The sequence below is a fragment of the Mustela putorius genome, unplaced genomic scaffold, assembly GCF_011764305.1.
Source record: "Mustela putorius furo isolate JIRA1106 unplaced genomic scaffold, ASM1176430v1.1 tig00000281_pilon_pilon_pilon, whole genome shotgun sequence".
Taxonomy (NCBI): domain Eukaryota; kingdom Metazoa; phylum Chordata; class Mammalia; order Carnivora; family Mustelidae; genus Mustela; species Mustela putorius.
In genome coordinates this window covers 23,890,838-23,915,725 of record NW_025421343.1, presented here as the reverse complement: position 1 = coordinate 23,915,725, position 24,888 = coordinate 23,890,838, and the positions used below count along the sequence as shown (strand labels likewise).

The window sequence follows — 24,888 nt, the reverse complement described above, 5'->3', positions numbered from 1 at the left end:
TCTCTGCTCTCGTGCTATAACAGCAAGCTGTTACAGTGACAACCATAGGGGGTTTGCAATGACTAAAATATTTACTATCTAGCCAACCCCATTATTAAAAAGATTTTATTTATTTATTTGACAGAGATCACAAGTAGGCAGAGAAGCAGGCAGAGAGAGAGGAGGAAGCAGGCTCCCCTCTGAGCAGAGAGCCCGATGTGGGGCTCGATCCCAGGACCCTGGGATCATGACCTGAGTCAAAGGCAGAGGCTTTAACCCACTGAGCCACCCAGGCACCCCGCCAACACCATTTTTTAATGCAACCCCTTTAAAATGCAATATACACACTTAACGTTTCAAATTCTTAAATTAAAACCTCTGTCAAGGCCCTCTGAATATTTTAATTATATTTACCCCTTTCCACATATAGGTTACTATGATCAGGAATTTTATTTTCTTAATAAACTCCATTTTGGAATAATTGCAGATTTACAGAAAAGTTGCAGAGGGAGCCCAGTGAGTTCCCATATGCCCTTCACCCAGTTTCACCCAATGGTAACATCTTACAGACTTTGGTACATGTGATTAACATTTACTTTTAACTGAGTGCCAAACTTCATTCCGATTTCACCAGGTTTTCCACAAAAGTCCTTTTCCTGTCCAGCATCCAACCTAGGGCCCACACTGGATGTAGTTGTCATGCTTCTTTAGTCTACCTCTGGTCTGTGACAGTTTCTCTGACCTTGAGAGTTTATAGGAGTACTGGCAGGCAGGTTCTTACATTTGGGTTTCTCTGTTTTCTGGAGACTTAGACTGAGGTTATGCACTTTGGGGAAAATACCACAGAGGCCACATGACCTTCTCATTACATCATCTCAGGTAGTACCTGATAGCAGCTGGTGTTTTGAATCTTCATTACTTGGCCAAGGTAGTGAGTGCCTGCCAGGTTTCTCCCCAGTGAAGCTATCATTTTTCTCTTTCCGTACTCTGTTCTTTGGAAGCGAGCCCCTATGTATAGCCTACATTGGAAGAAGAAAGGGGTTGTTAAGCTCCATCTCTTGCAGTGGGGTATATCTACCTATATTATTTGGAATTCTTGTGTAGGGTAGATTTGTTTCTTCCTCTAATTTACTTATTCAATTATTTTGTTATATCAGCATGAACTTATGCATACTTATTTTGAACTCTGTGTTATAGTCCAGTCCAACATTATTTCTTGTGTTGCTCAAATTGTTCCAACGTTGGACACTGGGAGCTCCCTCAGGTGGATTCCTATGTCCTTTGATATGACCTGATTCTTTTGTTTTTATGGGCGCTTCTTTACTTTCTGGCATTACAAGGTGCTCCTGGCTCCCCTTTCTGTCTCTTCCTCCCATGACAGAGCACACCAGCTTCTGGTTTATAGGTGAGCCCTAATCTTCTCTCCTCCAGGATGGAAGCATTTCACACCTCCTAGATTCAGTGCCTAGGATTTGACCCCCTCCCTGTCCAAACCATAGCTGAATTTGGATTGGATCTTAGACACTTTGCTGTGCTTTAGGGCCCGTCACTGGAGTCCTATCGAGGCCCCATGATCACCTACATGGTCCCAGTGTCTTCTTTCAGCCTTACTGTCCCATGTGCCTGGCCCTAACCTAATATTCAAGACCACCCACATTATGAAAAGAATGACTGATTGAGAGGAGAGATCCTGGACTCCAGTTTTTAATATATTAAGTTTGAAGTATATGCAATATTTAAATATCTCCCACCCTTCACCTCTTACTTTTGATTGAGCAAATGAATAGAGCAGGAAATTGTTTCCTTCATTTTCCACAATCCAACCCAGTCTTCTGGGATAGAGCCTTTCACCGCTCCAGCAGAATTACTGCCTTGTGTTGATAATAGATTACAGCTTTTTTAACCTCAGAAGTTTGCTTTATTCAAAGTAATGGTAAATCTTGTCACCCTACATTTGTCTCTGGATAATTCTAAAAAAGTCTTTGAGCCTCTTTAGCTCTGCCTAGAGGTCAGGTTCCATTGACGATGACCTGACTCTCTGATATTGGAACCACACATCAGTGCAAGTGTCCAAACATTCCCAGGTTTCCTCTGGATGTTCCCTCACCTCCTTTCTTTCTTTCTTTTTTCTTTTTAAGATTTTATTTATTTATTTGAGAGAGAAAATGAGAGAGAGCATGTGAGGGAATAGAGTCAGGGGGAGAAGCAGACTCCCCACTGAGCAAAGAGCTCAATGTGGGACTCAATCCTGGGACTCCAGGATCAAGTCCTGAGCTGAAGGCAGTCGCTTAACCAACTGAGCCACCCAGGCACTCTCCAACCTCCTCTCTCCCAAAATTTTCCTTGAATCTTGGCCTACCCCGTAATCTCTCCAAATAAACCTGCTTTTAAAAATCCATTTCAAATCTCTCTGTCTTGTATTGGAATTGTTCTTTTGTGCTTGTGAATTCCTGTTGGGGGGGATCAGACCTTAGCCATCTTTGTCTCCTCCAGCTGCTACTCCATCAAGTTCATTATACCTGAACATCACACACAACTGAACCAGACTTGAATTGACTTGATACTACTGCACCATCCAAGTACTTGGCAACAGAACACCACAAAACACCCTCTGGTGTTTTGAGAGTCCTCCTGCATCCAGCACTGGGGAAATCGGACCCTGAACCATATCCATCCACATCTGAGAGCAAGGCTACGGCAGGCTGGCATCATCAACAGCATCAACAGGGTACTCTGCCCTCTCCCGTGCTAGAGAGCTGGGTACCTCTTCTGACAACCCTGCTCACGATGCCAAGAAGAAAGAGGAATCGACCCAATGAAAACAAGCAGGAGAGTTCTAGGTAAAGAGAAGCAGAAATCTTTTGCAGGACCCTTTCCTCACTTTACCCATCTTGAGTTATGGAGTTCAGAATATGAATTTTTGGAGAATGAAAACCAAAGGGATGAAACTGAAAAGTCAGGGGAGTGGTGGTTGAAGAATGTGCCCCGGTTAAGGATCTCAGGTCCAATGTAAATGCCAATGTATGAAGCACCTGGGTGGCTCAGTGGGTTAAAGCCTCTGCCTTTAGCAGCTCAGGTCATGATCTCAGGGTCCTAGGATCAAGCCCCGTATTGGGCTCTCTGCTCATCAGGGAGCCTGCTTCTCCCTCTCATTCTCTGCCTGCCTCTCTGCCTACTGTGATCTCTGTCTGTCAAATAAATAAATAAAATCTTTTTTAAAAATGCCAATGTATGACTGGGAAAGAGTGCTCCAATAGAGGTTGGGGGCCCCCAGACATTTTAGGGGTGCTTACGGCTTCCTTTACAAGGCTGGTGTCTCTATCCTGATAAAACCAAAATTTCTTTGGCTCCTTAGCCGTCACCCTACAGCCTGAAGGTTCCAGGGCGCTCCAGAGCTTTTCCCTGTGTACTTCTCGGGCACAAGGGGGAGCCAGCGCTCTTTTATCAGAGTCCTGCGCCCTAGGCACTGAAGGTCTGGAATGGGTTTCCAATGGGCAAGGTTTGCCTTCCCCATGTCCACAAACAGTCGAAGAGGAGGTCTAAAATGGACGGACCCGGGTTCTAGTGTTCGTCGCACCCCACCACCAGAGGCTGTTCAACACCCCCAGAGTTCCGGATGTCCCCCTTACAAACTAGGGCAGGGGAAGCAGCTCTCACTTCAGGGTCTTCTCTGTGGATGCAGCTTTCAATTCTCGTGATGAGAAACCTGCTGTTCTGCCTAACTGGGATCCTTTCTCTGGGAGTCCTATGTTGGGGATACAACTTTTCGCTTCCTCTGGAATCACCTAGGTTCCCGCTTCTCCCTGCGTGTGTGAGTCCGTGCAGGAGCCAAAGGTATGCGCAGGTGCGCGCACACACAAATCCACATGTTGGAGATGAGGGATACAGAGGTGCTGGGATAAGGTCTGGATCAGTGGACAACGAGATGGGTTTGAGGGGCAGGGCGGATGTAAAGAAATAAACCGGTTGTTGGGACCAACCCTTGCCACCCGTCTTGTCCCACCTTTAATTTATTGACTCTGATCTACTGAGATGGGAAGGTTAACTTTCCAAAAAAAGGCATTTCGTTTTATTTCTGAAATCAGAATATGCCAGTGGGTCAAGGGCAAGAACCACCCCCCAACACACCACCAAAGTACAGAGCCTCTTTTCTCCCATCCTGGGCTGCGGGTGGCCCCGGGAACCGGGCCTCTCCTCCTACTCCTGTGTTGTGAGCCCACCATGCCTCCATGGGCTTCACGCGCCCAGAAATACCAGTTCACAGCGGGGTATTGTTTCACAGCGGGGTATTGTTCCACCGTTCTCAGGCCAGGCTGTTTGACTGAGACTCACTTCCCACCCTTTCCTCCAGGGCCATCCCACAGGGAGAGCACATGAGCCAGGCCTGGGCAGAGGGCGGCTTTCCCCTGGAGAACAGTGACCAGCTCAGGGATGGCATGTGACCCAAGACAAGCCACCTTCCTCCCAGGCATGCATGGGAATCATGGGCACAGATACACTCTCCGTCCATCCGGGCTGCTACATTGGTAGGATGCAGGGCCGGCACTGCTGGGGCCCCATTTGCCACCTGTTGGAGAAAAGCTGCCTGAGAAGGAGAGCATCCTAGAAGAAAGCTCAAGGCTGACATTCTCTGGAGTACATTGTTTAGAGTACTGGGATCTGGCTATCCTGGGACCCCAGTTACGTGAACCAGTCATGTGCCTTGTTTAGCTTACACAGAACTAGGTGTCTGACCTATACTTGTAACTGAAAGAATTGTTTGATAGTTATAATCGCACAGGCATGCCCCAAGCATGCACATGCGTTCCCTAGAGGAGAGGATAAGCCCAGTAAGACAACAGCAGGAGGAAAGTCAGACCTTAGCCCCACACACATCCATAGCCGGGGCAGGAGGCCAGGCCCCAGCCAGCCACGTCCCATCGCCGCCTACCTGCAGCATGGCCAGCGCCCTCCAGAAGAGCTTGGAGTTGCGAATGCACAGGTCTAACATGTGGTTTTGGAGGATCTTCCCAAGAAGCACGTGGGCCCCTGTACTCACGGTATTCAGCACCCACTTGGTGCTTAGCTCATGCTGGAACTTCTGAACAGGGTGCACACACGGGGGTCTGGGAAATGAGAGGCTGGGAGAGCAGCAGGGTGCAGAGGGCCCTATTGTCAGACAGGAACCCAGGGATCAAAAACCAGGGACCTCAATACAGATGGAATTTGTTTGACCAGCCCTGAGTTTAGATGTTAGGACGGTAGTTGTAAACCTGGACTGTCCCCGGCAAAACTGCTGCTGTCACACATTTGTGGCTTTGACCCCCCAGGACACACATCTCTTCTCTGAGTTCTTGCACAGAAGGGTTTTGCACTTATCAGAATGTTCCTTTTGCCCCCCAGGAGCCCAACAGGGGAGGAGTGAAGGTCCTGGGACTCATTCCACTCAACTAAAGGCTCCTGGAGCAGAGGTGGTGTCTTACTCTGCTCCAGAGCCCCAATCTTTCTGATAATGGCTGATACATGGTTATTGATCAATACACATTTGTTGAAAATTAGTTCAATTTAACTCCTATAACAACCCAATGAACTAGGCTTTTTTATCCCCGTTTCTACATCTGTGGAAACTAGAGGTCAAAAGTAAAGTACCTTGAGGGGCACCCAGGTGGATCAGTCGGTTAAGCCGATTCTTGAGTTTGGCTCAGGTCGTGATCTCAGGGTCAGGAGATAGAGCCCTGTGTCAGGATCCCACTGGAGATTCTTTCTCTCCTTCTCCCTCTGCCCCTCCCACCGCTTGTACTCTCTCTTTCTCTTTCAAATAAATAAGTAAATCTTAAAAAAATAAAAAGAATTAACTTGAGGGGCGCCTGGGTGGCTCATTCGTTAAACGTCTGCCTTCATTTCAACTCAGGTCATGATCCTTAGCCCTGCATCGGGCTCCCTGCTCCGCGGGAAGCCTGCTTCTCCTTCTCCCACTCCCCTGCTTGTGTTCCCTCTCTTGCTGTGTCTCTCTCTGTCAAACAAATAAATAAAATCTTAAAAAAAAAAAGCCACTTTAATAAGTTTATATGATAGTGATATGTAGAATCAGGACCTAAATCCAGGTCTTCTGATCTGTGATGAAGGCATTTCCTATTTGGCCACAGTCATCCCCTTGGGGGAATAAGATAATGTATATGAAAGCACACTGAATACTAAAACACTGTGCAAACACACGGTACTGTGAGTAAAAGCCCACCTGTCCTTGGCCCTCATCTCTTGCCCTTATATATTTGCATATATTCCTGTAAAAAGAGTCCAGAAAACGAATTGAGGGGATTCATTACTGGGTCCTTGCCAGGTTAGGGAACAAGCTACCACTATTTCTGCCTCCTTATTCTGGCATTCTAGAAGGAGCAGATCACACACACCCCTTGCAGAGGGTATACTGAAAATAAGAGCGATTGACAAGGACATGAGTACTGAATAGGAACATTTGCAAGGATGTGGATGCAGCTAGAGACTATGAGGATAAGTGAACTAAGTCAGTCTGAGGAAGATGCACACCGTAGGATTTCACTCATGTGTGGAATTTAAGAAACAAAACAAAGGGGAAAATGAAAGAGAGAGAGAGAGAGAGGCCAACCAGGGAACAGACTGTTAGCTACAGAGCAATGGTTACCAGAGGGGAGATTGGAGGGGGCGGGGGTGGGTGAAGCAGGCAATGGGGATTAAGAAGTGCCTTGTGATGGGCACCGGGTGTTGTATGGAAGCGTTCAATCATGATACTATACACCTGAAACTAACATTACACTGTATGTTAACTAACAGGAATTTAGATAAAAACAAGAAAAAGATATCGTGGCTCATTTGGCAAAAAAAAAAGAGTGCATGCAGAAATCTGACCAATCGGAATGAAGCTAGCTAGTATGCAGTACACAGACTGCCCTGTGGGAAAGGGATCTGTCAAATCTGGGTTATATCATTTATGTCACTGACCATCAAATAACCATTTGTACCATGAACTATCATTAACACAAAAATATTTTCAAGTGTACATAATTTGAATCCAGACACATTCATTTTAAAGTCCATATCGAAAAAAGGCAGCAACTGTACCTAGAAAAATCCTTAAAAAGAAGAGTGAGAGAAGCATTAACCTTTCAAATACTAAGCCCACAATAAGCCTCTGTATTTAAACTGAGTGGCATCATCACATCAATAGACAGACTGGTAGAACAGAACAGAAAGTCCAGAAATAAACCAGTGCACATGGGAACTAAGTATTTGATAGAGGTTGCACCTCAAATCACAAAGGAAAAGATAAATTTTAAAAATGTATTGAGGTGGGGCGTTTGGGGGCTCAGTTGGTTAACATCTGTCTTCAGCTCAGGTTGTGATCTTGGGGTCCAGGGATGGAGCTCCCCATGGGGCTCCCTGCTCAACGGGGAGCCTGCTTCTGCCCCTCCCCCAGCACCTTCTCTCTCGCTCGCTCTCTCTCTCTCAAATAAATATATATATATATATATATATATATATATATATATATATATGGAGAGAGACAATCAGATAGTCACATAGAAAAAAATTAAATTGGGTTCATTCCTTAACCCATAGAGAAGAATAAACTAATGAATTGCAGGTCTAAGTGTTTAAAAAAAGTAAAAGGAAAGGAAAAACGAAACCATTTTTACTAGAAGAAACATGTACTGGAAGAAAACACAGGTGGAATCCCTTTACAACCTGGGGGTAGCAGAGAGCTTTTTGTGCCTCATCATCCAGATTCAACAAAAAATGGATTAATAAGTTCTACCCCACTAGAATTAAAACAAAGACATTTTCATGGTTAAAACCTAAATGAAATATTTACAATGCATATCAGAAAGAAAGAACTAATGCCCCTGATTTATAAAGTACTAAAAATCAGGGGCTCAGTCAGTTAAGCCTCTGCCTTCAGCTCAGGTCATGATCAAGGCCAGCATGGAGGTCATTGCTTAGCGGGGAGCCTGCTTCTCTCTCTCTCCCTCTGCATGTCGCTCCCCCTGCTTGTGCTCTCTCACTCTCTCTCTTTCAAATAAATATATTTTTAAATAGAAATAAAGTACTAAAAATCAAGGGAGCATCCAGATCCCAATACCATTAGAAAATGAGTGTATTTCATGTATTTACATGAACACACAGTTCACCAAGGAAAAGATTTACTAAAGACCTTTAAGCATGCTCAACCAAACACATAATAAGTAAAATAGAAATGAAAACCACACATAAATAGAATATCTCATCTACCAGATTGGCAAAAATTCAAAAGCTTTTGAATGCTTTTAAAGAGGCGATGGGGAAGGGGTACCTCAGTGGCTCCGTTGGTGAAGCATCCAACTCTTGGTCTTGGCTCAGGTCCTGATCTCAGGGTCATGGGATTGAGCCCCATGCTGGGCTCCACACTCAGTGCGGAGTCTGCATAAGACTCTCTCCCTCTGCCCTCCTCTCCCTCCAATAAATAAATAAACATTTTTTTAAAAAAAGGAACTATAGGAAACAGACAATCTCCTGTGTTGCTGGTACAAGAAGCAAAATGGGACAATCCTTCTGAGGGGAAATGCTGCCGTATCTCATGGAATTACGTATGTATTTGTCCTTTCATCCAGCTCTCGTTCTTCTAGGAATTTACCCAAAGATACACTTCTACATGACAGAAACACATGCATGTTCATTGCATCATTATTGGTAACAGCAAAACGCTGGAGACAACCAAATGCCCTACATCAGAGACTGCCCCAATCATTCTTGCACATGTACAGTCTACACACAAATGTGAAAAATAATGAGGAAGGGTTTTATAAACCCAAGTGGAGTTATTTTCAGGATATCTCATTGAAGCACAAAAGGCTATACATAGCACAGTGTCTCTTGTAAAAGAAAAAATTGCAAAGTACATACAAATATGCTTTTTTTGCAAAAAGAAACATAGGAAGGCAAGTCAGTAACTAATGAAATTGTTTACCTGCTGGGATGAGTGGAAACAGGTGGAAGGAAGAGTGAAGGGGAGGGGACATCTCCTTATTATACAGTCTGACTTTAAACCATGTTGTGTTTTACATATTCAAAAGACAAAGTGATATCAAAAACAAAAACTCAGGGACACCCGGGTGGCTCAGTTGGTTAAGTGTCTGCCGTTGGCTCAGGTCATGATCCCAAGGTCCTGGGATCGAGTTCTGCAGTTGGGCTCCCGCTCAGCAGGGAGCCTGCTTCTCCCTCTGCCTGCCGCTCCCCCTGTTGTGCTCTCTCTCCCTGTCTCTCTCTCTGACAAATGAATGAATAAAATCCTAAAAAAAAAAACCCCAAACTCTCTAAAATTAAAAAAAAATAAAGGAAATGAAACTCACTATATATCATATTGATAACATAACTACAGAGAGGGGAAAAAATTTAATCCTAGTGACTTTTTTTAAAAAGATTTTATTTATTTATTTGACAGAGAAATCACAAGTAGGCAGAGAGGCAGGCAGAGAGAGAAAGGGGCAGCAGGCTCCCTGCTGAGCAGAGAACCCGGATATGGGGCTTGATCCCAGGACCCTAGAATCATGACCCAAGCCGAAGGCAGAGGCTTCAACCCATTAAGCCACCCAGGCACCCTAATCCTAGCAACTTTTGAACACTTTATGTGTCTTTTGTGGAATATGGTCAGGAGACAAAAAGAACTGCAAAGAAATCTTTACTGTTTCTTGGTAAGTTTGTTGATGGTAGTGGAATCAGGGTAGCAATTTCAAAGTGGGTATTTATTGTAGGACTAAGGAAATGGACAAATAAATTGACGATGTTGGGAATTTACGTTCTCATTAAGGGAAAACAGGTAGGAGAACATATATAAATTCATAAATATGTATGTATGTATATATACATATATATATATCTGCTTATGTGAAAAAAACATATACAGTTGACCCTTGGACAACAAAGATTTGAACTACACAGGTCCACTTATATGCATATTTTTTTCAAAAATACAGGGTGGTATACTATAAATGAATTTTTTGTATGGTTTTCTTTTCTTCTCTTTTTTAAAAGATTTTATTTATTTATTTGACAGACAGAGACACAGCAAGAGAGGGAATGCAAGAGAGGGAGTAGGAGAGGGAGAAGCAGGCTTCCCGCAGAGCAGGGAGCCAATGCGGGGCTTGATCCCAGAACCCCAGGATCATGACCTGAGCAGAAGACAGACGCTTGACGAATGAACCACCCAGGCACCCCTCTGTATTATTTTCTTAATGTTTTCTTTTCTCTAGGTTATTTTATTGTAAGGATACAGCATATAATACATATAACTTAAAAATATGTGTTAATTGAGTGTTTATGTTATTGGGAAGGCTTCTGGTCTAGAGTATGATATTAGTTAAGTCTAGGGGAGTCAAGCGTTATACGGGGATTTTCAACCGTGTGGGGTGCCAATGCGTCTAACCCCCATGTTGCTCAAGATCAACTGTATTTCCTTGTTCGTTGGTTCATTTTCTTTCTTTCTTTCCTTCTTTTTTGAGACAGAGGAGAGGGAGTGCACACGCGCACATGCAAGCAGGGAGAGGGACAGAGGGAGAGAGAGGATCTCAAGCAGACTCCACGCTGAGCTTGGAACCAGATGCGGAACTCAATCTCATGACCCTGAGGTCATAACCTGAACCAAAATCAAGAGTCCAACATTTAACTGACTATGCCACCCAGGTGTCCCTGTATTTCCTTGTTCTTTCTACCAAAGGATTTTGCTTAGAGGCAAAGTCAGCAGTAGCAGTGAGCGTACTTAGCACCTAGGTTTCTAAATACGGTAGCCCCCACTTACCTCAGGGGATAAGTTCCAGACCCCTGTAGATGTCTGCTACTGCGAACAGTACGGAACCATACACATACCATTTTTTCCTATTGTACATTCCAACAATAAAGATTAGTTCATGCATTAGGCACAGTAAGAGATGAACACCACCAATAATAAAATAGAGCAATTATAACAGCATACTTTGATAAAAGTTATGTGACTGGGGTCTCTCTCACAAAATATCTTATGTACTGTATTCAACCTTCGCCTTCTGGTGACGATATGAGATGACAAAATGGCTGCTCCATGACATGGAGGGACGGGAATGACATAGGCATCGTGACATAGGGTTAGACTACTACCGACCCTTTGGCAAACTGTAAGGGGGTCATCTGCTTCTGGACTACCAGTAGATTAGAGTAAATGAAGCTGTGGAAAACACAACTGTGAGAAGGCAGGACTGCTGTACCGATCCCCAAGGACAGCCGCCAGCGCTCCTTGAAAATTACGGATTCCAGCCAGGACTGGAGCTAGGAAAGTACAAGGTGAACCTGGGACAACATTTCTGTTCTCCTACATGGATGTCTGGGGACACTACAGTACAGACACACGTCTATATACACACACACAGGTAAGTAATAATTAACAGAGTTAGAAACTGAAGTGGAGTGGTTTCCAAGATACCTTGTTAAGAAAAAACGCAAGGTACAAAAGACTATCATACGCTACTCTTCTGCATTAGAGAAAAGGTGCCTTTTGTTCTTTTTCTAAAAAGAAACACAGCAAAGAGTGTTCCAACACTAATGTGACTATGTCACAACGACAAAGGGGCCAGCTTGAATAAGCTCTCATTTTGAGTATTAAAATCAGTAATAACAGGAATGGGTTAAAACACATTTAACAACAAAAAAATTCATGACTCCAAACTGAGTCTAAGTAAATGTAGATGGTGTGGGGAGAGAAGGGAGAGATTTCTTTACAGAAGAATCCCAACTAGTAAATGTAGACAGAAAGATAGAAAAATCACCATTTAAAAACCACCAGAGTAATAAATTCATTTGACCATCTGTGGATGCTAAAACCATTGGGTGAAAGATTACTAAAGAACAGGATGCGAAGAAATCTGACACCACCAGGGCACCTGGGTGGCTCAGTCGGTTAATCTTCTGCCTTCAGCTCAGGTCATGATCTTGGGCTCCTGCGATGGACTCCCTGCTCAGTGGGGAGTGTGCTTGCCCTCTCCCACTGCCCCTCCCCTGCCACTTGTATTCTCTCTCTGCCTCTCTCAAATAAATAAATAAAAGCTTAAAAAAGAAAAAGAAAAGAAATCTGACACTACTTTGAGTAAGTGATAAAACATAACATCACCAGTAAAGGAAGGAACTGACATCAGGCATCTCCCGATGTGATACCGTCGTCTATGAGCCTCATCTCTGCGGCACTCCTGCCAAAACGCTTCACCTGAATATAATGAAGAAATAATCGGGCCAATCCAAGGTGAAGCACATTCGGGAAAATAATTGGTCAGACTCCTGTACTATCAATGTCATAAAAGACACAGAAAACAGCTAAAGAATTCATCTAGATTAAAGAAAACTAAGGATACCTAATAACAAAGTGCAATGGTTTATCTCTGATTGGATCCTAGACCTGGAAATAAAAATAATGCAGAGATAATTGGGGAAATTTGAACACAGTCTGCATATTCAATAGTCGTACTCACGGTCCTTTTTCCTGAGTGTGAAAATTATATTGTGGTTATGCAGACAAATGTCCTTGTTCTTAGGGGACACAGTAATTTGTGTCAAATGTCATCTTATGTCCAATTATCTTTCAAATAATTCAGAGGAAAAGACAGATGAAGCAGATGTGGCAAAATGTTAAATATTGGTGAATTTAGGAGCGCCTGGGTGGCTCAGTCGGTTGGGCATCTGCCTTCAGCCCAGGTCTCAATCCCAGGATCCTGGGAGCAAGCCCCATGTCAGGTACGCTGCTCAGTGGGAAGCCTGCTTCTCCTTCTTCCTCTCCCTCTGCCTGCCACTACCCCTGCTTATGTGCTGTTTTTCTCTGTTAAATACATAAATAAAATCTTAAAAAAAAAAAAAAAAGATTGGTGAATCTAGGGAAAGTTGTATGGGTATTCACTGTTCTGGCAATTTTTCTGTGGGATGGAAAGTTTTTCAAAATAAAAGTGTGGGAGGAGTTTACATCAACGATATTTCTGCAACTAAAGATTTACTAATGGAAGCCTTTTTATTTCAAACAATCGCAATATATTTGGAAAGATACAAACCAGAAGCAAGCAAGAGACAGAAGCTATACACACCAAAAAATGACTGATTGATGTGACTATGTAAAAATGTAAAGAAAACATCTCTCCATCAACAATGGAAAGATAAAAAATAGTCATAAACTAGAGGAAAACATAGAACAGGAATTTAAAAAAGGCTACTGTCCTTGCTATATACACTCCCTCTTATAAATTAGTAAGAAAAAATTAAATATGCCCAAAAGAATGGGTGCATATGCCCAGAAGGCATGAAGAAGTAACACAATAAAGAAAAAAAGTAATAGCCAATATATATCTTCAAGCGGCCAATCTCCATAGTCCTCAAAAGAATTTCAATTAGGGACTCCCGGGGGCTCAGTTACCTTAGTGTCTGACTTAAGCTCAGGTCATGACTTCAGGGCCTGGGATCTAGCCCCTGCTTGGGCTCTGCCCTCAGCAGGGAGTCCGCTTCTCCCTCTGCCCCTCTTCCCCTCCCCCATTCATTCTCTCTCTCAAATACATAAATAAAAATCTTTTAAAAATGATATGGATATATTTGTACAGAAAGGTGTTCATAATTTTCAGTGAAGAGAAGCAAGTTAAAAACAGCATGGCAAAGATGGTCCTATTTTTGTATAAATACATATACATACTTACATATGCATAAAAAAGCCTAGAGGGACATTCTCCAAAATTTGTCTAAGTGGTTTTTTGCAAGAAGGTTGGTTTTTTTGTTGTTGTTGTTTTTAAACAGATTTTATTTACTTATTTGAGAGACAGATCACAAGTTGGCAGAGAGAGAGGCTTCCTGTGCAGCAGAGAGCCGGATGCCGGACTTAATCCCAGGACCCTGAGATTATGACCCGAGCCAAAGGCAGAGGCTTTAACCCACTGCGCCAGCCAGGCACCCCATTCTAAGGATATGTTTTAAAATGGGAAACTGGGTGTTTTGTTTTCATAACATTAAAAAAAAAAGCATTTGTATCTGAGATTTATTCTTTTCCTTGGCACAGTCAAGGTCGAATTTAAGGAATATAAGGGATCCCTTAGATCCTCTAGTCTCCTGAGAACACTGGGGCTCAGTGAGCCCACTGAGTCACCCAGGCGCCCCTGGAAGAAGGTTATTATGGATGCTTTTCTCCTTTTGATTTCTGTATTTTCCAAAGTATTTACAATAAAAATATTGCTACTATAATTATAATTTTCTTTAAAAACACAGATCTTTTTCCAAAGATCACAGGTTAATATTCCCTACTATATCCCCTATCCCTGGAATAGGACCTGGCATGTGATAGGTGCATAATGAGTAAATGAGTAAAAGAATCTGGCTCGGGGAGCCTGGGTGACTCAGTGGGTTAAAGCCTCTGCCTTCAGCTCAGGTCATGATCCCAGGGTCCTGGGATCGAGCCCCACATCGGGCTCTCTGCTCAGCGGGCAGCCTGCTTCCCCTCCTCCTCTCTCTGCCTGCCTCTCTGCCTGCTTGTGATCTCTGTCAAATAAACAAATAAAAATCTTTAAAAAAAAATAAAAGAATCTGGCTCAATTCATGGATATGGTTGAAATTTGTATTGTAAAGTGAAATAAACCACGGACTTAGAGTCACAAGGCCAGGGTTCGAGTCCTGGCTTCTGCTTTAGCCATGTGGCTGTGATTACAATGCTTTAATCTCTGAGTTTCAGCTTCCTTATCTGAGATGGGGGGAAAAACCTACATCCCTTAGGAATCCGTTATGAGAAATGATATTATAAATGAAATAGTTTGTAAAGTACAGAGTCCTACGTGTGTATTAGATATGATGACGGCACAGTGGAACCTGGAAGAGGCATCTCACATCAAGGAGGGTTCTAGACAATGTGGGTTTCATCGGAAAAGACTTCTTAGAAGATGTGAGATGTCAAAGGAGACAACGAATGTGGAAAGTATGCCACAAAAGTAGAGCTGTGACCAATGAACACCATTTGGAAGGGAAGACAAAGGTACGCAACAGAAAGAGCATGGACCCCCTGGCTCAGGGGGAAGGGCTTCCTTTGAGTTCTGAATGCAGGTAAGAAAGCATGGCAGCTGTTTGGTCAAGTCAGGAAGCTTTCTGGAAGAGGTGATCTGAATAATGGATGAGACCACATGTCTCCAGCGCAACCCTTCAGGGCCCTGGTTGTGCCCTGTGGATGGTGGGTAGGAGTTAGGTGAGAAAACCGAGGAACCACAGATGCAAAACTGCCTTCTTTCTTGGGCCACAAAGCACAGGTGAACTAACACTCAGATGTCCCAATGCCCTCTCCAGACCAAACTGCAAAGTGTACCCAAATTGATAATTATTTCTATGATTATTGTCAGTGCTTGTACTGATAATGTCTTGCTAAAGCATTATCAGTGCTTCAGTAATGAAATTATAGTTACAAATATTATAATAAATTATAATTAGTGAAAAGTAGTGAAATTATAATTTCATTATATTACAGACAATATCAGTAATTTTGTCTGCAGTGAATTCAGCATAGTGACCTTGCAAAGGATATACCTTAAAGACTTTTGTATGGTGAGGATGACTATAACATCAACAATGAACCTGAAACAAGGGACAAATGAGAATCTGTCAGGTGACTGGTGGCCTGGCCTATCTTTTTCACATATTCCTGGAGAGAAATGAGCCATTACCTTGGAAACACTGACCAGTGACCTGGTAACACAAGAACTTGCCCAGCTGGCTTTCTGAAAGTCCAGCAAAGCTTTCCACCCTCCAGCCTTGAGTTGCTTTTTATTTTTTTTTTTAAGATTTATTATTTATTTGACAAAGATCACAAGTAGGTAGAGAGAAAGAGGGGGAAGCAGGCTCCCTGCTGAGCAGAGAGCCCAATGGGATACTCAATCAATCCCAGGACCCTGAGATCATAACCTGAGCTGAAGGCAGAGGCTTAACCTGTGGAGACACCCAGGCGCCCCAGACTTGATTTTTCTAATTTCTGGAACCCTTCCCCCTCTGAGTCCCTCAGCACAGAGAACACCCTCTCATTCCCCATACCTGGATGAAGTTCCCTTCATATTCGAAGAAAAGCAGTGGCCACGTGATGCGGATGATGGAGGGGAAGAGCTTCTTCAGAGGGGTCTGGAGAAACAGAGAGAGAGAATGAGCCAGAGCAGCATCCCCCAGGAAGGCCGTTGCTGTAACTGCCACCCCAGGTTCCGTCCCCAAGGCTGGGCCCTCACCGGCAGGGTCTGCCCCACGGTGCTATGCGCCAGGGCCTGGATGTGGGCCGTCTTCTCCTTCACCTGCTCCACCAGCGCCTGCACCTCCGTGAGGTTGTCTAGGAGAGGGGAGGGCGCCAGAGATGAAAGCTGTTCTTCCTGTTCCCTGTGGTCCCGTCAGGACACGCGCCCCTCTCCCTCCCTCGGAGCAGGTGCTTTAAGCCCAGAAAAATGACAGCTCCCCGAGTCACTCCCCTGCCTCCCTCTGCTCACCCCACCGCTCCTACCTTCCCTCTCACCATCCAGGGTGAAAATGAAGACCACGATGTCGATTTCTGTGAGGGATGGCAAGATGCCCGTCAGGAGGTTCTCTTGGGAGAAGGAGAACTGGGAACCCTGGGCATGAGAAGATGGGGGGCCCCTCCCATGAAAAACTCCTGCACACAGACCTGGGGGCCACAGAGGGCCTCACAGGACCTCTCACACAGCGTGTTTGTACACAGATGGAAGAACCGAGGTTCAACGAGGTCAAGTGTTTTGCTCAAGATGATGCAGCAAGTTGAGGGAAGAGCCCTGGACTAGAGCCAGCTTTAGAGGGAGAATCCAGAGCCTTCCGCCCTCCCTGTGCTACCCCAAAGCCTCCCGACCTCTAACCCATATTCCCTTCCCTGGACTGTCTGCCTGCTCTCCTCCCCCACCTGTCCCCTGCTCCCCTCACCTCCCACTCCCTGCACACCTGTCACCTTCACAACCTGCCCCATGTCCCGTCATCCCCCCACCTGGTGGAGGAGCTCCGTCCTCTGGTTAAACATGTCACTGTGATCACCAGTGAGAAAGCCGCGGACATCTCGGTAGTCTAGAACGTTTAAGGACAGGGAGAAAGGAGTGATGGGCTTTATAGGAAAGATTGATTCTAGGCTTGGGGGAACGTTCATGGGTCTTGGAGGAAAGTGCCAAGGGGGGTGGAGCGTGAGGTGTCACACACATGGGAGGCCACAGCTAAGCGGGGCTGGGAGTTGAGGGACCAGGCCTGAGTAGGGGTTCACAGCAAGGAGCATTTGACTGAAATGCCTATTCAAATAGGAGTCTGGACATCGAATGAGGAACCCCATTGGGCTGGGGATGGGGGGAGGAAATCGGTTTGCATTCAGGAGGAGCCAGGAAGCAAGTCTGGACTGGGGTCCCACCGGCACCAAAGGTGTGGATACACTCCACTCCATCCATGATGGCCATGATGCCCAGGGTCTGCCAGCCAACCAGGTACATGTGACCTTTTTTCTCCAGGATGAGCACAGGCCAGAGGTCAGGACACGAGAGGAGATACGGCAGTGAGAAAAGATCAGGGATCAGAGAAAGATGCACACGGCCAAGCACAGGTGCAAACCAACAGAAAGGTTACCGCGCCTTCCACCATGCAGACCTGCTCCCCTCACCGTGTTAAGGAGTCCTGTAGAGTCTCCGCTGTTCTCAGGACAGTCCCCTATCCACGTGACCTCCCCACTCCTAACACGTTTCCACACACCTGGTGCTGGCTTGTTTCGTCAGGGCCGTGATCTTCGGGCTTTGACTCTAGGTCACCTGATGAGCCTGCTCTAATGTCCGCAGGATTTCCAGAAGGCACCTGGGAGAAAGGCCACCAGCTCCCGGGGTGGGCCCAGGGCCCCCTCTAGACAGCATGGGTACCCACCTCTGCCCAGGGGAAGGCACAATTCCCTGACAACTAAGTTCTGCTGGTCCCTAGCGGAGGTGCGGGGAGTCCTGTCAGAACGCAGGGCAGAGGACAGAAAGGACTTCCGTGAGCAGAACACAAAGACCCAACCAAGGCCGAAGGACATGAACAGAGCGGGGCGAGGAGGACGGGCTCGGAGCGGACAAGGAGGTCAGCGGGGATTCTGGGAGCCAGGCCAGAGACACAGGCCCCCGCAGAAGGAGTTCTTCCTGCACGACCTAGGCCCTCCCCAAGCCAAAGACTCTCTGAAACGAGGTGAACTTCTGGTGTCCCAGGTGGGCTCAGGGACTAGGTGTCCCAGGTGGGCACAGAGATCAGTGGGACCTGAGGAGCCCAGGGTCCGCTGGAAACAAGTGAGACTTTGTGTGCTAAGAAACCAAGGCCAGCTCTTTTCCCACAGCCCAGGGTGCGGTGGGGGCGGTGGTACTGGGCCTCCGTCTTGCTGCCATTAACCTGTCTGTCTCTGCGTCTGCACTTGCCATTCCCCAGCCCATACCCACCCTCTCCCTGCCTGACTCTGACTGTGCTCTCCTGCCTCTGAGAGGCTGCGATGCCTCGGTCCACAGTCTTATGGGCGGCCAGTAGCAAGGTTTCCAGCAGGATCTTGGTGGTGCTTCCCCCTTTCATCCGGGAGGAGCCACTGAGGCCCTCAGGCTAAGGAGGTGATGACACCGGGAGAGGCTGGGAGAGGAAGGAGGATCCTGTTCACGAATTAGTGGCTGCTGGGCATGCGCTCTGGCTAGAGGCCCCTGGCACAGAGTCTGGTTAGTGATTCCTGGGCATGCGCCCTGGCTAGAGGCCACTGGGTCTGCATTCAGCAGGACTGGGGGTGTCCAGTGAGCTATGAGGAGGGCTGGGTTGTGGGCTTCACTGAGATAAGCAGAAAGAGGGTAAGGGCCACCTCTGGTCATTTCCATGGCACATTCAGGACTCTAAGGAGAAGGCCACAGTGACTGAGTGTCCCGTTAGCAGGAAATAAGTGTTTTTTGGAGAGGGTTTTGTTTAGTTTTGTTTTTTCAAGAAGTTTCTTCCAACCCAACCCTCCAATTTTTTAATACCGGTTTGTCAATGCAAACATCACATTTCAGGTCCTTTGGACAGACCAATGAAGCAGCCATTATAATGGACAGGGATGTAACATGACACACCAAGCATAAAGAGATTATTGCAAAGAGAATGATCAAATTGGTGACTGAGAAAGGAGATTAAAAGTAAACAACTACAGATGGGAGAAGAGATGAGTGCCTCAGAGCTGAAAGACACAGACCTCACACGAGGTGGCTGCCTTCCCATCTCACAGAAAAGCAAGGAAAATGTCATCCCTGGCAGAGAGGCCCAGGGGCAGGGACTCCACTCAGGGCCTTGTCAAGTCAAAGTGAGGGTAAACCACAATCCAGAGAAAGAGATGCAGGGGCATGGAGGCTTGGAAGGTCCACCCAGTTTTTGGAGGGGATTAGGAAGGCAGAAGAATGAAACTGCATCCCATTGTTTTAAAGCCCACCTTTGAAACGAAAATGTAAAAGAATCAGAAAGCAATTCACCCTTCCATTCAATCCTCTCTACTCACAGATGCAAAAGAGGTTCTTCAAAGGGGAAACCTGCCCTAGATGGGTTAGCTGTTTAATGATGAGGGATTTAGCAGACAGGGTCAGGACGGAAATACAACATCTTAAGGTGAAGGAGGAAATGGGAAAATAGGATTTGCTTTACGACATTTTAGTTGACACAGTACGCCAGGAATTCAGACAAGACATAACAAGATCGGAGGCATCCAGGAGGCGGCAAGCATTCCCTAGGTGAGGGTGGGGAGGATCCTACCCCAACAGCAGGACTGAGCCCGAAAGCTTCCAGTTTCCCGGCAGCTTCTGCATGCGCTCTGCTATTTGTCGGAATGTGGAACTCCAGTCTTCTATGGGGTCATTTCCTGGGCCCACAGAGAGAGAGACGTGGGGAGATGGTGAGAATCTAAAGGAAGGGCCTCAGATGAGAGTCGGGATCAAAGACCACATTGGGATGGGGGTCTAACGTCAACATTCTCCTAGAGATGTGCTTTGGAGCTCAGAGGGGCACCGTGTCCCTGAACCCCAAGGAAAACGGTTAGTAAAATATTCAGCAATTTAATCCCAGAGTAAAGCGAACACTCAAGTTTAAAGCTCCAGCCTGACACCAGAACTTTCTTGTGCCCCCGTCCTTGCCCGTGTCCCACTGCCATGGCCACAAAACCCACAACTCTCTGTAGGCCCCTGGAGGAGTGCCTATCATCAGAATGTCAAAACTGCCACTTGATCTTCAGTCTTAAGGTCCATCAGAAGCCTTTCCCATTCCTGGAAATATATTCTGGCCATCTCCCCAGAGAGTGAACCCCTCACTACCTGAGGGAGGGACAACCGCTCCTGCCGAAGGAGCACAGCTACAAGGCATGACGCGTAGCATCCAACAGTTGGCAAACGTTTCTCGAATAAATTAACCACGAACAAAACAATGTGTTAAGGGGACGAGAGACTATCAGGCTTGTTACCTGCTTAGGTGCAACCATGGAATCTCAAAGAACGGAGATCTTGGGTAGTTGACCACTACTGGTGAACCCTGCTAGGGGATACCCGGCCACTGCCCCACTGTGGCAGGAGCTCAGACAGTTACGTCTGTATAAGGCCTCCCGAGCCTCCCTCATCATCCCATCCCTGCAAAATGCCCCTTCTCTAGCTATGTTTGTATTTTCTCATTTGTATTTCCTCGAGGGCAAGCAAATTTCACATATTGCACGCCCATTTTGTAAAAGTGTTTCCTGTCATTTGTCCTCCAACTACTTCGGAAAGTCCCTAGAGACCTAAGCAGAGCCCGGAGCCAGGGTTCATTGTGCGGTTTAACACGGAGATCCCCAAACTTGCTAGTCACCAGCATCACCTGGGGAGTTTGGGTTGGTGTTTGTCTGTTTGTTTGTTTGTTGTTTTTTTAAACTACCCATTTCTGGATACCGCGCCCAGCCTGAGAGTCAGTTTCACGAGTTCTGGAGTGGAGCCCCCAAATCTGTATTTTTCAAATGCTTCCCAGACGACTCTGAAGTTCGGCCAAGTTTGGGAGCCGCTGATTTAAGGAACAACTGCAAGATCTCCACACCCACATGGTTTGAAATCTGTCATTTCACTTAGTCCCAGGGCCTGAAATTAGCATCCACTGCAGTACATACATTTTTGATGAAGGAGACTCCTCCATTAAAAGGAGCAGGGTTAAAAGTATCTCAGAATCATTTATATCTTCACATGAATTACGCTACAAGCCTGGAATCTGGGAGTTGAGAAAAGGTCCTCAGAAAGCACCCAGCCGCCCCGCCCCCCAGGACCACCACTGCATGTGCAGAGCCGCTCTTGAGGAATCCACAAGCCTTCCCTGGAACATTCCAGCGACAGGAAGCCTTCAGCTTCATCAAGAGGCCCACGCCAATGGTGAAGTCAGCAGAGCTCCCCGCACCTGGCTGGGCACCAGAATCTCCAGGGATGGTCTCAAAAAATAAGGGATTTCAGGGCCTCACCCCAAAGTGACAACATCCGAGCTCTCTCACACAAGGGCCTACGAATCTACGTTCTTCTTGCTTTAACACTCCTGAGGCTGAACATCCAGGGAACCACACCTGAGCATTATCAGTTTCACATGCTGACCTCTGGGATCAAAGCGGCCATCTACATAGAGAATAAGGCGGAGGTGATTGGGTGGCACAGAGTCCTCAGGAAAGGGGGACACGATGGGGGTTTGAGTAGCCAGAGGGGGACCCAAGGGGAGCCTAGGATGACAAAGGAGAATGGTTGCTACAATAAGGGAGCTGGGCAAAGGGGAATCAGAGGCCACTCCACACCCACGGCTCCTTTGAACAGATGCTTCTCTTTGGGGTCCGCATCGTCCCGACCCTATTCTATCTCCTGGGCCTTGTTTTCCTTGTGTCTTCATTCCTGTTTTGAATGTCTGCTTTCTGGTATTTGATGTGGCCTCTGTAAGCTGCCTTCAGTCCTTCCCGAAACAAGAGACTACATCAACCAGTAGACAAAAAAAATGAAACAAAAACAGAAACAAAATAAAACAAAAACCCACCAAAAACAAAATCCTCCTAAGCTCAGGGACAGTCCGTATTTACTTTAATGTTCTGAGATGCGGTGAGTAAGACCATAGCCACCATGCCCTCCTCTTCGTGGCTGTAATGTAGATTTTGTTTTTGTTTGTTTGTTTTGTTTTGTTTTAAAGATTTTTACTTATTTATTTGACAGACAGAGATCACAAGCTGGCAGAGAGGCAGACAGAGAGAGAGGAGGAAGCAGGCTCCATGCTGAGTAGAGAGCCTGATGCGGGGCTTGATCCCAGGACCCTGGGATCATAACCTGAGCCAAAGGCAGAGGCTTTAACCCGCTGAGCCACCCTGGCACCCCTGTACTGTAGATTTTGACAGGTTTCCTCTCAGCCTCCCCCAGGGCCCTGGCCCGTCACTGCCTTTCATTACAGTGGGCTCACCTGACCATGTTCACAGGGCTGAAACCAACCAGGACTGGCAAGAAGGTGCCTGGGCTGTCCATGCCAGAGTCCATCTGGACTGCCACAAAGGGAGCCTGATGGCAGGGGGAGAAAAAGGGTATGATGAGAGCGCAGGGGTTACTCTAGTGTTTCCTGAGGCCCAGGAGCATCAGAATCCTCCTGAGTGCTTGTTAGAAATGCACAGTCCCAGGCCCGGGTAAGATCTACTGGATCTGTCTTGAAAGATCCTGTATTTTTAACAAGTTCCCCCAAGGAAATCCTCTGCATGGTGAAGTTTCAAAACTCCTGAACTAAATTGTATGCTCCTTAAGGTCGGTGTCCTGCCCTCCTTGTGTGCCTCCTTCCGCATCTAGCATTGCTCGACCTGTTTCTGCTTAGTGAATTGTTAAAATCGTATACTACAGTGGTGAGAGAAAATTGGGGTCACCAAATCCAGTGCTTGGAATCTTGTTAAAATGCAGATTCAGACTCAGTAGGTCTTGGTGGGGGGCAAGATTCTACATTACTAGCAAATCCTAGGAGATACTGATGTTGCTAAGCAAGGACCATGCTTAAATAGCAAAGGGCTGGTCCAGGGGTCAGCTTCTTCTGTAAAGAGCAAGACAGTAAATATTTTAGGTTTGGGGGCCCCTGTGAACTCTATGCAATACTCAACCCTATCGTTGTAGCATGAAGTGGCCATAGATCTTATGTAAACACAAATGGCTGTGTCTCAATAAAACTTTATTTACATAAACAGGCAGTGGCATGATTGGCCAGCGTGGTTTGCTGACTCTGGGACTAGTCCATCTACCTTGCTTGTTGAATGGACTGACACACAGGTATTCTGGAATCTGATACGTTCCCTGTCATTCCACATTCATGCAGCTGGGTCTAATTAGTGAGAGTGAAGTCAAAATACCTTGCGCGAACCCTTTCTGTTTTCTAGTACCCACTTCGTCAATGGTGGGGTGGAGGGGCTCTCAGGTTTCAAACACTATGGACCATTGGCATGGAGCTGGCATCTTTATTTTCAGTATCCAGGGGATGAGTCTGGGTTACCTAGTCTGTGGGCATGACTTGCCCCTCCTCCTGGAAGATCTCAGCATCACATTGTCCCAGCAATCGAACAGTTTGCTCGGCCTCTGCTCTGTCGAGGTCCTGGGTCAGTGGGTTTGACTTCTCTGTGATTGGCAGGGCTGCCTCATACCCAGACAACTAGAGGGAAGGGGCACAAGGACACAGACAGGAAGCCCAGGCCTCGCTCACGCCTCTGGAGCTGGAGGTGGGAGTGGCAGCAGGCACAAGGTTTGGGGACACACACACACACACACACACACACACACACAGCATCCAAGGATTTAGCCTGAACTTGGTACTCAGGCCTAATAGGGGAAGGTCAGGAAGGAAGATGGGAAGGAGGAGAGGGAAAACAGAAACCCAGGGTGGAGGGAAGTCCAGAAGAGAAATGATTCTAGGAATCAGTGCAGAAGACCAACATGGAGAAAGCGAGGGAAGGGGAGGTGCGGGGGTGGGTGTGTTCACCTCCCACTTGCCGGGCTCTGGGGTCTCAATCACATGTTGAAAGTGTTTTGTGCCCGACATGGTCGCACGCTGTGGACACCCTGTCGTGCCTGCGTCTTCAGCCACACAAACACTCTGTCACGCTAACTCTGCTTCTACCTGGCGGGGCCTTATCTGAGCCACAGTGATGATTAACCCAGGTACCCTGGCCTCTCTGAGCACCGCCCCCTCTGAGTATCTCTCCCCGCACCCTTTCCTGATCAGTTGGCCCCCAGCCCTCTGGGCACCCCAGAAATCTCCAGGGGTCCCTCTTTGCATGCATGCACACTGCCCAGCCTCTGCTTTGTCCCATGAAGGGGGAAACCTGAGGTTCATTACTCTTAACCTTTGGACACAATGACCTCTTCTCTGGAGGGCCTGGAGCTCAGAAGTGCAGGGTAATACCCAGTCCCAGGACAATGAGAATCCCTGAGCAGAGGATTCTTCTGGGACCAGGATGCAACAGGAGGCTAGAGATCAGGGTCTTCAAGGACAGCAGAGGCAGAGGACCTGAGCCGTGGCTTGATCACATGTCCAGAACACACAGTACTCCGGGCCCCTCTTGCTCCATTTCACTCTTTCATCTCAGAAGGAAGCTAACAGAAGCTTTGGAGCCCCAGGGGGACACACGCTGAACTGAATATTACAGGAAAAACGTGCCACAGAAATAGAAATGCTGCCATGAGAATTAGAAACCGAAGTATCTGCCCTAAATACAAAATGAGCCAACATTTATTTACACTGAACAATGCACTTTTCACATGCAGTATCTCACTGGGTGCATTCCCACTAAGGAGACGACACTGACACCCTCGTTTTGCAGAAGGTAAAGCAGAGGCTCAGAGAAGTTAGGTCATTGCTGAAGATCACACAGTTGACAGAAAGGGAACTCACACCCACGTTGTTACT

At 46.5% G+C, this 24,888-nt stretch overlaps 1 protein-coding gene across 1 annotated transcript; it reads right to left on the bottom strand.

The window, feature by feature from the left end:
* Positions 1-4,809: 4,809 nt before the first annotated feature.
* On the bottom strand, positions 4,810-24,021 carry LOC101670478 (glucokinase regulatory protein). Its single transcript, XM_045079331.1, is given in 13 exon segments — positions 4,810-5,059; positions 16,027-16,110; positions 16,212-16,309; positions 16,490-16,586; positions 16,970-17,046; positions 17,378-17,475; positions 17,713-17,811; positions 18,455-18,573; positions 19,738-19,775; positions 19,778-19,843; positions 22,406-22,511; positions 23,497-23,634; positions 23,962-24,021. Coding segments are annotated over 13 exon segments (1,308 nt in total). The 3' UTR covers positions 4,810-4,831.
* Between the last annotated feature and the right edge of the window lie 867 nt (positions 24,022-24,888).